At 43.6% G+C, this 15,406-nt stretch overlaps 2 protein-coding genes across 12 annotated transcripts in view; one reads left to right on the forward strand and one right to left on the reverse strand.

Moving 5' to 3' along the window:
- Nucleotides 1-11,536, forward strand: part of RYR3 (ryanodine receptor 3) — a 570,442-nt gene extending 558,906 nt beyond the window's left edge. For all 11 annotated transcript variants that reach the window (XM_055088336.1, XM_055088341.1, XM_055088340.1 and 8 more), the window contains 8 exons: nucleotides 324-384; nucleotides 654-800; nucleotides 5,669-5,803; nucleotides 7,151-7,307; nucleotides 8,410-8,474; nucleotides 8,911-9,011; nucleotides 10,060-10,111; nucleotides 11,100-11,536. In XM_055088336.1, coding sequence (XP_054944311.1) covers nucleotides 324-384; nucleotides 654-800; nucleotides 5,669-5,803; nucleotides 7,151-7,307; nucleotides 8,410-8,474; nucleotides 8,911-9,011; nucleotides 10,060-10,111; nucleotides 11,100-11,195 — 814 coding nt within the window. In that variant the 3' untranslated portion in view covers nucleotides 11,196-11,536. The remainder of the gene's footprint in view (nucleotides 1-323; nucleotides 385-653; nucleotides 801-5,668; nucleotides 5,804-7,150; nucleotides 7,308-8,409; nucleotides 8,475-8,910; nucleotides 9,012-10,059; nucleotides 10,112-11,099) is intronic.
- A 766-nt stretch (nucleotides 11,537-12,302) lies between these two features.
- Nucleotides 12,303-15,406, reverse strand: part of AVEN (apoptosis and caspase activation inhibitor) — a 203,379-nt gene continuing 200,275 nt past the window's right edge. The window contains exons 5-6 of the mRNA XM_024118375.3: nucleotides 13,615-13,975; nucleotides 12,303-12,813 (exon numbers count right to left, since the gene is read on the reverse strand). Coding sequence (XP_023974143.1) covers nucleotides 12,698-12,813; nucleotides 13,615-13,975 — 477 coding nt within the window. The 3' untranslated portion in view covers nucleotides 12,303-12,697. The remainder of the gene's footprint in view (nucleotides 12,814-13,614; nucleotides 13,976-15,406) is intronic.

Genomic DNA, 15,406 nt, shown 5'->3' on the forward strand with positions numbered 1-15,406 from the left:
GTCTTAGGCTCTGGTCTCGCCTAAGTGTTTCTTCTAGGTTCTAAAATATGGGGCGGCGGGGGGGGGAAATGCCTTAAAAAAAAATTCTAAAAACGTATCAGACTTTATGCCTGATAGAGCTGAAAGAGAAAGACTAATTAAAATTTCAGGGTGTGTGATTCAGCCATTCTCATTCTCATGGTGAACACATATAACTTGATAAAGCTCAGAGCTGTATTTAGGTTATTAAACCCGAGAGAGAAAAAAATTCATTTTTTCCCCTTATTAAACACTTAACTAAATCTTGACATTTTTAAGTTTTGAAATGATTTGTTCCTCTTTAGGCTAAGTTCCATCGACATGAAGTACCATATCTGGAAGCTGGGAGTTGTTTTTACTGACAATGTAAGTATGGCATCTGGGAAAGGAAAATTCTGTGCCCCAAGTCCAGGGATGTCATTAGATGCCACAAAGAAACAAGCTATGGAGGCGGCTCAGGAAGATGCAGGAAGTGCTGGGCAAAGACAGAGGGCCCTAGCGTACTGGGGGGACACTTCTCTCTTGTGCAGTAGTATGAGGCAGATGGGGCTTGACTTGGCAATTCTTGGGCCAGCTCAAAGCACCTCAGTCCCCTGAATGCCTGAAAAGCTGCTCAATTTCTTCCATTTCCCCAGTCCTTTCTCTACCTCGCCTGGTACACAACCATGTCAGTCCTGGGCCACTACAACAACTTCTTCTTCGCTGCTCATCTGCTGGATATCGCGATGGGCTTCAAGACGCTGAGGACTATTCTGTCATCTGTCACTCACAATGGCAAACAGGTATGGGGTTTATCCTGCTGCAGAACGGGAGGGACCTAGATATGGTTAGGAAAAAACATAATCAGTGGGCTTCCCTGGTGGCACAGTCGTTGAGAACCCTCCTGCCAATGCAGGGGACACGGGTTCGAGCCCTGGCCAGGGAGGATCCCACACGCCGCGGAGCAACTAAGCCCGTGTGCCACAACTACTGAGCCTACGGTCTGGAGCCCGCGAGCCACAGCTGCTGGGTCCACGTGCCACAACTCCTGAGGCCCATGCACCTAGAGCCCGTGCTCTGCAACAAGAGAAGCCACCCCAATGAGAAGCCCGTGCATCGCAACGAAGAGTAGCCCCCTACTTGCATCAGCTAGAGAAAGCCCGCGCGCAGCCGTGAAGACCCAATGCAGCCAAAAAAAAAAAAAAAAAGAACAAATGACTTTGATATATATAGATCTATACAAATACATACATATATACCGAAGAGTAGCCCCCTACTTGCATCAGCTAGAGAAAGCCCGCGCGCAGCCGTGAAGACCCAATGCAGCCAAAAAAAAAAAAAAAAAAAAAAAAAGAACAAATGACTTTGATATATATAGATCTATACATATACATACATATATACAGCTATATGTGTATATAGGTAGACATATATAGCTATGTTATATACATGCATGTGTGCATTTCTATATATACCTATACAGTCATTGCTTATATATCTATATAGTCATTGCTCTACATCCAGTCTCATCAATATCCAGTCTGTCTTCTACAGAATTGTCAGGGTCAATCCCTTGATTAAAGTCCTCTAATGGCTCCTCCTGTGAACAAATTCAAACTCCCCAGCATTTTATTCCTCATTAAGTGCAAATCCATGAATGAGACATGTTCCCTCACATCTCTAAATCTTTACAGGAGAAGGGAGAAAAGAAAGGAGTTAATATGTACCCAGCTTGGTTCAGCCATTATGGGAGACAGTATGGCAGTTCCTCAAAGAATTCAGTATAGAACTGCCATATGATCCAGCAGTTGCACTTCTGGGTATATACATCTGAAGGAGATGAAATCAGTGTCTCAAAGAGCTATCTATATTCCCATGTTCATAGCAGCATTATTCCCAAGAGCCAAGATATGGAAACAACCTGTGTCCATCAGTGGATGAATGGATAAACAAAATTTGTTATGAACATACAGTAGAATATCATTCAGCCATTAAAAAAAGGAAATTCTGCCTTTTGCAACAACATAGATGAGCCTAGAGGGCATTCTGCTAAGAGAAATAAGCCAGACACAGAAAGACAAATACTGTATGGTGTCACTTATATGTGGAATCATAAAAAGGGCAAACTTCTAGAACCAGAGAGTAGAGCAGTAGTTACCAGGGGCTGGGTGTGTTGGGGGAAATGGGGAGCATTGGTCAAAGAGTACAAACGTTCAGTTATTAAATAAATTAGTTCCAGGGATCTAATGTAAAGCATGGTGGTTATAGTTAAAAATGCTGTATTGTATGCTTGAAATTTGCTAAGAGAGTAGATCTTAAGTGTTCTCAGCACGCGCACGCACACACACACACACACACACACACACGTGGTAACTCTGTGAGGTGATGGATATGTTAATTAACTTGATTATGGTGATTTTATAAGGTATGCATATATTAAATCATCACATTGTACACCTTAAAAAATAAAAATTCCAACCAGAAAAAAAGTCAGATTAACCTTTAATTGTTCTAAAATGAAAGGGTGCTAGATCATCAGGTATTACGATGGTTTATTTCTTCTAGGCTTCCTGTAGTGGCACTGGTTTCTTGGTTGACACTAAAAAGAATGGAGGAAAGCTAGAGATAGAAATTTGCTGCCACATACAAGAAGCTAAAGTTTGGGGAGGTAATAACAGAACCTGTGATATAGATGTTTGCTTAGAGAGTGGTAAATACGTCCTCATAGGTTCCTGGGAGAAAGGGCATTTTGTATTATTTTTCCATGTGTGTCTTGGGAAGTTTTATCCTATAATGGTGGAGTTTCCCAAAACGGGATTTATGGAATGCCAGTTCTACAGTTTGTTCTTTTAGAATTCTTTTCTTCCCCTTTACTCAGATATAGAAAGTTCAAATTTTATTGATTTGGTTTAATGGCGTTATACAAAACTGTACCTTAAATGAAAAGTTTAAACAATGAATTTCTTTTAATTTAAAAACAATTTTTATTGGAGTATAGTTGATTTACAATGTTGTGTTAGTTTCAGGTGTACAGCAAATTGAATCAGTTATACATATATCCACTCTTTTTTTAGATTCTTTTCCCACATAGGCCATTAGAGAGTACTGAGTAGAGTTCCCTGTGCCATACGGTAGGTTCTTACTAGTTATCTGTTTTATATATAGGAGTGTATATATGTCAATCCCAATATCCCAATTTATCCCTCACCCCCTTATCCCCTGGTAAGCATGTTTGTTTTCTACATCTGTGACTCTACTTCTGTTTTGTAAATAACTTCATTTGTACCCATTTTTTTAGATTCCACATATAAGCGATATCATACGATATTCATCTTTCTGTGTCTGACTTACTTCACTTAGTATGACAGTCTCTAGGTCCATCCATGTTGCTGCAAATGGCATTATTTTGTTTTTTATGGCTGAGTAATATTCCATTATATAGATGTACAACCTCTTCTTTATCCATTCCTCTGTTGATGGACATTTAGGTTGCTTCCATGTCCTTGCTATTGTAAATAGTGCTGCATATTGGGGTGCATGTATCTTTTCGAATTATGGTTTTCTCAGGGTATATGCCTAGGAGTGGGATTGCTGGGTCATATGGTAGTTCTATTTTTAGTTTTTATTTATTTATTTATTTTTTTTTTTGCGGTACGCGGGCCTCTCACTGTTGCGGCCTCTCCCGTTCTCTATCAATTTACATTCCCACCAACAGTGTAGGAGGGTTCCCTTTTCTCCATGCCCTCTCCAGCATTTATGAAACAATGAATGTCTTATATGGGCTTGCCGACTAAACTCTGGCAAGACTGTTAAAAAAAAAAATGTGCCCAGTTTGTGCCATGTGCTGGGTATTGCAATAGGCTCACAACCACCCTATAAGGTAAGTGTTGTTACACTCGAGAGAGAAGAGCACTGAGGCTCAGAGAGGCTAAGTATTTCACCCAAGAGCACACAGCTGCTAAGTGGCAGAACTTAGATTCAAGCCCATTTGTTCCTTGGTGCAAAGCCCACATTCTTTCTCTTTTTCTAAACGGGCTGCTTTCTGTGAGGTCTGCTATCCAAGGTTCAGATCACTAAATTCATTGTTCAAGAAGCTGCTGAATATGTCTGTTCTGGTACTTATCATGCCCACTCCCTTTTGTGTAGCAGCTTGAGGGCAAAGAAAGATTTTATGTTGTTGATCTTCACAACTCCAGCCCAGCACCTAGTCCCTGGTATAGGCCCGATGAGCAGGTCCTGTGTAGTCCTCATTTATTGTGCCTCTGAAAGCCGAGAAACAAACAGGCCCTATGACCCTGGCAAAGGTCCAAGGCAGGTTTCTTCATTATGAAAAATGTCACTTTGCTCAACCGTCATAATTCTTATAGTAACTTCAAAGCTGTGACAATTCTCCAGTTCATGGTTAGTTATGAAATATTGTGATGTAGGGATACCCATGAGCACCAGGAATCTGTAGTTGTTTTTTTCTTTAATTTTTAAAAAATTTTGTTGAAGTATAGTTGATTTACAATGTTGTGTTGATTTCTTCTGTACTGAAAAGTGACTCAGTTATACATATATGTGTATATATATATATATATATTTTTTTTTTTAAATTGTATTGAAGTATAGCTGATTTACAATGTTAGATTAATTTCTTGTAGTTTCTTTAGAAGCAGCATTAGAACTTATGGTTACCAAAGGTGGGTAGGGAGGGATAAATTAGGAGTTTGGGATTAACATATACACACTACTATATATAAAATAGGTTAAACGACAAGGACCTACTGTATATAGCACAGGGAATTATACTCAATATTTTGTAACAACCTAAATGGGAAAAGAATTTGAAAAAGAATAGATACATGTATATGTATAACTGAATCACTATGCTGTACACCTGAAACTAACACAATATTGTAAATCAACTCTACTTCAATTAAATAAATAAGCAAATAAATAAAAGCAGCGTTAGAGTGAAAGCGACATCTTGAAACCTTGGGTCACTGCTATCTCCGTGAAAAAACAAAGTAACCATCCTCAGAGCAACATCACTATTCTCATCCTTAAATCCCTGTGTAGTTTATATGCGCCCCGTGCAGTACCCCAGCTGTTAGTCTGCCCGGGCTGCCATAACAAAATACTGAACACTGGGGGCTTAGACAACAGACTAATTGATCTCCTCTCAGTTCTGGAGGCTGGAAATCCAAGATCAAGGTGTGGGTAGCTTGGCGCGCAGCTGGCTGCCTCTTGCTGCTTTTTCACTTGATTATCCTTCGATGCGTACGGCTACTGGTATCTCTCCTCCTGAGTCCTGACCTCCTCCTCTTGTAAGAACACCAGTCAGAGTGAAGCAGGGCCCACCCTCACGGCCTCATTTTAATTAAATCACCTCTTTAAAGGCCCTGTCTCCAAATGCAGCCACCTTCAGAGGTACTGGGGGTTAGGGCTTCAACATATGAATTCCAGGGGAACACAATTTGTTCCATAACAGTCCATCATTACTCTTTTCTCCCAATAAGCCTGTTTCTCTCTGTGATCTTGCTTTCCTTCGGCACCTGCGGTATGACAGCCTTCGTTCCAGGCCCCTCATCTTTCCCCTTTCCTCTGTTTTTTTGGAGTCTCCCACCAACCTTTCAAGGTGGAGAAGACCCACCTCCTCTTCCCTCGCTCTCTCTCTTTCCGCTCCCAGTTGGTCCTGACTGTCGGTCTCCTGGCCGTGGTGGTTTACCTCTATACCGTGGTGGCCTTCAACTTCTTCCGCAAGTTCTACAACAAAAGTGAAGACGACGACGAGCCCGACATGAAGTGTGATGACATGATGACGGTGAGAATTCCCTGTAGGGCCACCTGGTCACCTGGCGTGGCTGGGACAGAAGGGCTGTGGGCGGAGTGGAGACAGGGCAGGACAGAGATGAGAGTAGAACACTGATGTCTCATCCGAAAGGGAGGTGGGTCCTGGAAAGACAGAAGTGAGGGAATAGACCACTTGTCGGGGCCCAGGTGGAAAGAGAAGCACACAGCTAAGCGGATCACCATCCATCCACATCTGTGTGTGGCGAAGACGTGAGTTACCTGTGTCTGTATCTCATGGAAGTCAAACTCTGATTCTTTGCCTCTGAGAGCTAGGAGCAAAGTCCCATGAATCTGGTGCTCAGTTTATTTCAGCAAGCCAGTGGGGCTTGTTTCAGAACAGCCATGTCGTCTGAAAAATGTCACAGCAGCAGGACTGGGTCAGGGCGGGGCTGGGGCTCCTGCCAGGCCAGCCCCTGCGGGCATAGAAGGGCACAGCGCAGGGTGAGCCAGCACAGCTGCAGTAGCATCTCTAGACGTTTATCATGACCAGATTTCAGGAAAAGAATGTGTGTGTCAGAGACAGGTGACAGTACACTGCCCCTCTGCCCCCACCTGTGATCGTTTCTCCAGAAAATAGATATGCTTTTCGGCTAAAAACTCTCCGTGTGCTTTCCTGGAGCAAGCAGCCCATGAGACAGCAACACTACAGGCACAAGAGCAACCGTGTGAGCAGCGTGGGCTCCGTGCTGCCGGTGGCTTTTGATTTACCAGCCATAAGACTGCCTCCACACTCCCATCCTGAAGCCATCACAGCCAGTCAGGAGGAGAGACAGAGGGCAGCCTGCTCTGTGAGCCCTGGCCCAGGAGCCTACCTGGAGCACACGGGCACTTGGGAGGAGATTCTGCGGGGAGCCCTGCCCTCCCGGGTGCGCGGAGGATGCCAAGTAGGGGAGGCCTTTTCCCGGAGGCTGTAGCCCGGCCCCAAGTCCAGGCTGGCACTTAAAAATCAAGTAAGAGAAAACTCGTATCTGGCATATGCCATCCTCATCAGGGCAGAAAGTTCTTTTAACTTATACACACCTAGAGTGAATTCTCATGTGTGTGTCCAAGAGTTCAAAACTGTTTTTAAGAAAAGAGCAAAAAATACCTTTTAAAGTCTACATGGAACAGCAATCTTTCCATCTTTATAGACACCAACCTAACCAGAGGGTGTAGAGGGCAGAGTTAGCAGCATGAATGTGTTATTGTGAAGAGTACCCTTCTCCTGCCTCAGGGCTGTCGTGTTTTGATCTTATGACATGAATGATCTGACCATCTCTGTACAAACCAGCAAAACTCTGCGCCTTTTACCTGAATCGCCGTCATTTTTCTTCTCTAGTGTTACCTGTTCCACATGTACGTGGGAGTGAGAGCTGGAGGTGGCATTGGCGATGAAATTGAAGACCCCGCTGGGGACCCGTACGAAATGTACCGCATCGTCTTTGACATTACATTCTTCTTCTTCGTCATTGTCATCCTGCTGGCTATCATCCAAGGTATGCTTGCCAGTTACGTCGTCTGCATGGGGCTCAGTCAATCTGAGTCTCTTTGCCTTTCTGCACCTGACTTAATTGTTTTATGTCAAGAGGTTTATGCATTCGCTTACCTGTTAATTCAACAGACATCTCTTGAACGTCTGCTGTATATAAAGGCAAACATACACCCGGGCACTGAGACAGGAAACTTGAGCATCCTTACAGAGGACTCCCCTCGTCCACTCCTTCATCACCCGCTCTGAAGTGATCATTTCTGCCTCATTCTGCTTCCTAAATATCTCCTCTGGCTAGTGTTGCCCCACATCATGATTCCTGCCCTGATCATTTTCCTCCCAGGCGATGGGGTGGGAAGGAGTAGAAAGAGGGGCTGTGAGAGTGTGACATGTTTTTTCCTTCCTTGCGGGGAGAGGTACTGGTATTTTGGTCAGTAGCTTGTCAGGAATGAGAGAAAGAGGGTGATGAATTTAGTCTGAGTCATGCCGAGTTGAGGTACCTATGAGACATCGTGCAGGCGTTGAGGGCTAACGAGCAGTTAACTGTAATCGGTCTTTCAAGAGACAAGTCAGGAATGGAATAGGATAGAAATATTACATTCAGTAAGGACACACGAGACAACTATTAATGAATACAAAAATAAAAGAAATGGGATCCATTGGTGGTGGTGGTGGTCAAAGATGTAGGCGTAGAGATTTCCCAGAAGGAAAAGCAAAGAAACTGAGGAGGAGCCCTGACTGATACATATCAATGCCTCAGGGACTAGAAGAGGAAGAGCCGATAAGGAAGACAGAAAGGGAACAGCCAAGCAAAATAGGAGGACAAGGAAGGAAGGACAAGAAGGGAGAGAGTCCAGGAGGAGTGAATGGTTAGCGTCAAATACTGCCGCAAGGCAGAGTAAGAGGAACCATGAGAAATCGTTAGCCAGGACTCAGCATTTGAAAACACAAGTGTTTTTTTCCAATTTTGATGTAATTGTATCATTCAGCTTTATAATTCACTTTTTTTTTTTAAACAAAACATAATGGCCTCTGCCATTCCGTCTATCATTCCTCCGCCCTGACTAAACAGATTATTTGAAGTGTTTTGTTTGTATTTAAAATTCCAGGTCTTATCATTGATGCTTTTGGGGAGCTGAGAGACCAGCAGGAACAAGTACGAGAGGATATGGAGGTACCGTTCTACTAATGCCAACTTGATTTCCGTTATCTCACAGCACATGGATTTTTTAAACAGTAGGTTCTACTCTTATTTAGGGCCAGCCCTAGGCAAAATTACCAACCATGATTGTTTTGCAAGCCTGTCCTCTTCTCTGGGCCCATCTACCAGCTCTGGGCATTTCTTCTGCTTAACCTTCTGTGCTCTGTACCCTACCACCACCCCCACCCCCACCCGCTGCCTCCGCCATGCCCCAGGCTTAGGAAGGAACAAGTACCCTCCACTAGGTAGAAGCTAGGCATGTGACACTCTGGAGAAGACGACTAACAGCCTAAAGCATGAAAGAGAAATATTTTACGGTGTCTCAATTCAAGCAGAGATCCTCACCCTTTTGCTACCTGCCTGTAATGTCACGCCTACTCATGCCTTTCCTCCCTGTTATTCTTCTTAGACTAAATGTTTCATCTGTGGGATCGGCAATGACTACTTTGACACGACCCCTCATGGTTTTGAAACACACACCTTACAAGAGCACAACTTAGCCAACTACTTGTGAGTAACCTTGGTCAAGCAAAGGTGACGGGGCAGGGGCAGGGGCAGTGAGTAAAATACAGTTACGTCGTGTAGTTCACGCTCTGCCAATGCCTTTTCCTCCTTGGTCTCCAGAAAGTAGAGGCAATTAGGAAAGAACCTGCAGGAGTCCCCATGAGCCCGTATCTTTGTCCATATGCCCCGCCCCTTCCCTGCTCTGAGTGATAGACGTGCGCTGCAGACTGTTTCTGCTCCAAGCAAATATCAGCCCCTCAACCTGGAATTAGATCCCATCCCTTCTCAATCAAGGTCATATTAACTCCAGCAAGTTTCCTCTCTGCTGAATTCTTCCTATCACCATATAATATTTTTTAATCCTAAACAAAGAAAAAAGGCTGTGACCCCACTTTTCCTTCTAGCTTGTTGCCCTGCTTCTTCCTTCCCTTCCAGCAAAACCGGAAAAGTGTGCATGTTCGGGGTCTCCAATCTCTCTCGTCCCACTCTCCTTTGAACCCCCTCCAGTCAGGCCTTCCTCCCCACCAGTTCATATTTGCTCTTGTCAAGGCGGCCAGTCACCTGCATGCTGCTGAATTCCAGGACAACTGAGAGTAAATATTTTTACTTTTCCATAACATATCTTTGAGACACACAAAATTTCAATTCTATATTCTTATAAGATGATAACTTGGCCTACTAAAATTATATGGTAAGAGTTTGGGTTACCATTTTATTGTTTACCTTGGGATTTTTTTTAAAAACAATAAAATGGTAGCCAAAATTCTTCCTCACAAGTGATCTTAGCTCAAGGTTTGATGACAGTAAAAAGGACCTCTCCTCACAAAAAAAGGCTAATTTTGAGATAAATGTATATTATTATTAGAAGATGATGGTGTATGTTGTCATGCCACGTTTCCCCTATTCTGAAAGGTATAGGAGTCAGCGTGATGCTGAACAACCTATTTAATCCTCTCTCCAGCTCACTTGACTGAGTAAATGAACTTTGGTTTCCTAACCAAAGTATCTAATGTTGTCTTTTTCTCAGTTGTTAAATCTTTTTTCCTCCTTCCAGGTTCTTCCTGATGTATTTGATTAATAAAGATGAAACAGAGCACACAGGTCAGGTGAGAAATACCTTAATTAAGATAGAGCTTCCCCTGTCTACCTCAAGCCTCAGTAGAGCACAGGATATCTGAAACAGAGAGGTGACCCCATTTGTCTCTTCTGTGCGTTTTCCCACTGCTTCCTGCATTGTTCCACCATCTCTTTGTGACTTAAGAAGCCAAAATTCTAAGGCAACTCCCATCTATTCCAAAAGGCCCCGTGGTTATCCTTCCCAGCAAACACTGACATTTTCTAAACCCTTATAGTTGCTGCTTCAGGGCAGAATAGCTGGAGGTGGGGAGAACGTTACAGAGAAAAAGACAATGCAAAGCTGAGTGGGCGGCTCCAACAAAAAGCAGGAGCGTCAGAGTAAAATGGTGCGAGAGACAGCCTAAGAAAGAGAACGACCTCCTGTGTGGGTGACACAGGGATGCGGAGGTGTGGGTGTGACAGTGTGCGTGAAAGTACGCGTCAGAGGGATTCTGTGACTAAGTATGAAAAAGAAGTGTAAAGACAGAGAATAGGGGAGGAAACGGTAGCTCACCAAATATTCAAACAAACATCATTGGATTCGTAGGAAAATGCCACAGCTCAGACCCTTAGCGGCAGTTGGTACCCAGATCTGGCCTTGGCTCTCTGGGCACCTGCCTAAGCGGGCACTCAGTGCTCCCTCATCGTATAGTCTGCCTTCTACCAGTTACAAATGGCATGGAGTCAACCCATTGCTAAATCTTTAAGTATTTTTAGTGGCGATCATAGAGTTGGTTTCACTGTGGGGTTTTTGTTTGTTTTGGTGGGGAGGGGGGGGGGTGGTCAGAAGAAGGGAGAAATGACTTCTTGCTCCTAAAACAGCCTGAGCTGGGAACAGTGCAAGAAAGAATGTACCAGTTGGGCCTCATATTTATCCGCGTCAGTATTCCCAAAGGGGGAGACATACAGAGGGCAAATAAATTGGGTGCCAGCTTACTGTGGTTTATAAAGAAGTCTCCTGTGTTCCCGTTATTTCAGGAATCTTACGTCTGGAAGATGTACCAAGAAAGGTGTTGGGATTTCTTCCCCGCTGGTGACTGCTTCCGGAAACAGTATGAAGATCAGCTTGGATAAATGGGAATGAAAGAAGCCTCCACCATTCTGGACGGTCAATAAAATCCTTCTCTTAACAGTTCTGCAACACATTTGAAAAGTGACATTTCCTAAATGCCTCCCTTACAAGGAAGTGTTTGTTACACATCTGTGATATTTTGGAATTGATTTGGCTTTTTGTATCCAATGGACGTACGCTGCGCGAGATAACCTGTCAAAATGTTTGTTAAAAGAAAAAAGAGTACGGCACAGCTTCAAGGAAGCTCTAGTTGAAAGCCTTCAAGTTTCTCAGTTCTAACTAGTTCGTTGGGGTGGCACCACTGAGGGAAGGGCTAGAGAAGTAGGAAGTTTTGGATGCATAATACCTGCTGAGGGAGGGAAGGGAGAAAGAAGTAGGAAGTTTTGGATGCATAATACCTGGAATTTTAAACACTTGAATTCCACATGATGGTACCCCACTAGTGACTCATGGTCTGAGCTACAAAAAAAATCATTTTAAAACTGCAGTCTAATTTTTCCCATGGTACTTGCTAGTGAATGTATCCAGAATCAGCTTGAAAAGCTTTAAGCAGTTAAAGAAATAAATAGAAAAAAACAAACAGGAAAACAAACCGCCACTTTGTTGACACTGAAATATCGAGTAAGTAAGTGCCTTAAAAAAAAACCTCTTTAGATATAGCTATGCAAGTTTTTTACGTTTATGTTCGAGATGGACAGTTCCATTAATTAGTTGTGTTGATCTTCTTACTTTATGAAACTGCACTCAAAGGTTATTGATATGATTCTTTTTTTCAGTAACAGCTTGTCAACTGCTGTTATTAGAGAAAAAAAGTACTGTACTGAAAATTCAGAAAAAAAAATCATCTCAGTCTTATGCCAAATTGAGTTACGCTTTATGGTCTCCCTTGTAAGTAGTGGAGCTGCTCTGTTTGTTTAGGTGAATCTCCTTAAATAAAATGAAGTGCCCACTGCAATAAAGTCATAATCACCAATTCATGGTTTGGCCTCTTGTAACGCACCCTTTCTGGATGATTGATTTACAACCACCCTGTGATGCTGGGAAAAGGGACAGGAGACTAACAAACAGCCCATGGCTCCCCGCACAAGAAAGAAATGAAGAAAAAAATCCACAGACCAGTGTTTGTTTATTTTGGCCAAATGCATGTCTGGTTGCTTAGCTAGCTCTCTTCATCAGCAGCACCTGCTATGCTGTAAAAATTGAGAGGAAGAAACTGGACACAAGGGCTGTAACATCTCCTGCCCTTAAGAAATCTATTCAATTAATTACTAAGCCAGAGAACAAATGCAGCGAGCCTCTTAACTGTCTCATTTCGGATTTGTTGAACATGGGGGAGGTAGGCGTCTACTGCTAAACGTGACGGCCACACGGGCTCGGGCTGTGCTTGTAAACCAGCTGTTCCGGAAGGACAGCCTCGGGCCCGCCTTCCCTTACAAGGCAACCAAAATTGGCCTCAGGCACTTTTCATTTTCTTTCTCTCTCTTTTTTTTTTCTTTCATCGTGTTTAGGAAATCATGCTGTCCAACCAATCTTCAAGCTCTTCCTCAGTAACATTTCTGGATATACTTGGTTGCTCAGATGCCACGTTCTTTTCTTCCAACGCAGACGGTTTTGCAGGATCTAAAAAAATAAAAGCAAAGTTAACAACTTCACGTTAGTGCCAGAATCGAGGGTTAACGCTTCCCTGGGGTTTGATCCATGCTGGAAATCAGCCAAATTATTACTTTGCTCACGATAAGGGGAAACGTTCTATTATTTTCCTACTCCCTAAGAAGATCCACTAATACCTAAACAAATTCATAAATGGAGTAGAGATTTGCTCTTCTATTTATTTGGATGCTGAATTTCACAGTTCACTAGTTTTTTTTTTTTTTAAAGACTAACAGCTTAGTTTCCTGGAAACTAAAGCCATTAAAGGGTCCTGAATGCAGTGTATGGACAGGGCAGTCACTAGGCCTCTCCCTGTCAGATGGCCCACCATCTAACAGAACATGCACAAATGAGAAAGTCTTCTTTTGTAAAACAAAACAAAAACAAGATCGAAATAGCAAGCAAGAAGCACAAAGAACTGGTCAACAGGCCTCTTCAGACAGTCGATTAAAAGGTCTGCTGCTGCACAGCTGAGGCCACGAGCATCGAAATGCCTTTTACAGCACGAGTTCAATTTGCAGCCCTGGGTTTAAGATTGCAATCAGGCAGGTAGCAGCTTTGGAAGCCCAGTATATCCAGTGAGAGCAATGTTGTCAGAAAGGTCAGCTCGGGGGGAAGCAGAGATGTGAGCACAGAAATAGATGTCAGTGGACAAGGCTAGATCGATGTCAGACACTGATGAAGATGTGTAGGGATGTGACAGAGGTGAAGCTATTCTCAGAAAAACACCAGAATCGAGAAGATGGATGGGGAATAAAATGAAAACCATACCTGTTTCTTCTTGGGCCACCTCCTCATCTTTCTCAGATTCCAGGTCCTGAGCTGTCTGGTCTGCTAAGATGTCACCTCTCCCTTTTACAGACGTATCTAAATTAAGCAGCAGATCTAGTTCTTCTTCCAAATCGTCTGCTGCCGACTGCAGTGGGGAAGTGGGGTTCTGAGAACCCTTGGAAGGGCCCGGTCCTAGGCTGTCTTTACCCAGGTACATGGGGCAGCCAGCGGCGGCAGATTTCAGCTCAGAGACGGACCCCTTTCCTCCAGGCCCCAAGGGCCCCTTTAACTGCATCCCTAGTCCCTTGCCATCATTATTTGTCTTTGGTTTCACCTGAGGAAGCTCTAAAGGAAGGGCAGTCTGAAAGAGAAGCACAATATCTGAGTCAGTGTGAGTCCTGCTGTATTTGCTTAAGCAGAAATTAAAGCAAAGGAAGCCATCAGACTTTGTGGAGTAGGAAACTCAATTCAGACAGGAAGGTCACAAAGTGTCTCCATCCAGGTCCGGCCAGCGCCCCCCTTACGGCTGCAGGGGTAAGTGTGGGAGACCTCCCTACCGTGCCCACCTCAGCCATGTGCCAACCTGCTCAGAGCTGAAATCAAAAGGGCTGTGCATTCCTGTCACCAGCCTGAGAACGGACAGTCCTGTAGGTCTATGTGAATGTATACTTAAGCCTGTGACAAGGCAAACATTTGTAAAAGTCACCGAGAAGTAATTAGCAAGTCGGATCTGCTCACTGTACTAAAATGCACAAATATAGGAGATGAAGGAACAAATTCACCAAGAAGAAAAGAATGACCGTTAGTAACATTATTTGAGTAAAAATTGCCAGACAGGAAAGAAAACATTCCATTTGATTACAGTTGTAAAAACTCCCCAAACAGGCAAAACTAATCGAGTACGAGAAGTCAGGATAGTGGTTTTAGGGAAGTATTGCCTCGGGGGGTGGAGGGAGGTTCTGGGTGGTGGCAGCGTTCTGATTCTTGATCTGGATGCTGATTCCATGGTTGTAAAGACTTAACGCATGCACTTCTCTATATGTTATAATTTAATAAAGTTAAACCCTCCCCCCAGATGACTGTAATGCAGAGGAAGGCTGAGAACCACAGTTCTGGAGGGAGGCCTGTGGTGACCAGCCTGGCATCAGTGGGTAGGTTCAGAAGGAGGGCCAGCTGCTATTGGAGGTGTTGTCCCCTTATTTGTACATTTAAGCATCCTGAGCAGATCCAGTTTGCTAATAACTCCTTAGGGCTTTTAAGACCGCATGGCTTTACACATGAACTTAAATATTCATCCAGCATTGTCAGCGTGCAGGGCGAAGATGGGATGTGGTCCCCTGTTCTAATCCTGGCATCATTCAGTTGGTCTGCACTGGCTGTCTGGCATTGTCTTTGTTTGTTTGTTAACTCCCCAGGTGAGTCTAACATGGAAACACAGTTGAGAATAACTGCTCTACCTCATGGGAGGAGTGGGTATTTGAAAACCTGGCTAGATAGTTAAAAGTTACTATTTATAAAAGTACAATTATTTTATATCTTTCCACTGAGGCCTGCCTCCGACAACATCCCTCACTTTCAAATGCTCACAACACTTCCCGTGTCTCTCCTCAATCCTGGGGCCCCCATCACCTTCATCTCCAGTGTTTCCCTGATGTGTTCTGTTAACCACTCCTCATTGTGTGGGATCAAACCAAGTATGTCAGGATTTTGACCATCTCTGGACAGCCAGAGGAAGAGGAGCACTCACCCAATCACTAAGACAAGCCCCAATACCCCCAAACACTCCTAAAGA

Source organism: Physeter macrocephalus, chromosome 11 (assembly GCF_002837175.3).
Source record: "Physeter macrocephalus isolate SW-GA chromosome 11, ASM283717v5, whole genome shotgun sequence".
In the NCBI taxonomy this organism is placed as follows: Eukaryota; Metazoa; Chordata; class Mammalia; order Artiodactyla; family Physeteridae; genus Physeter; species Physeter macrocephalus.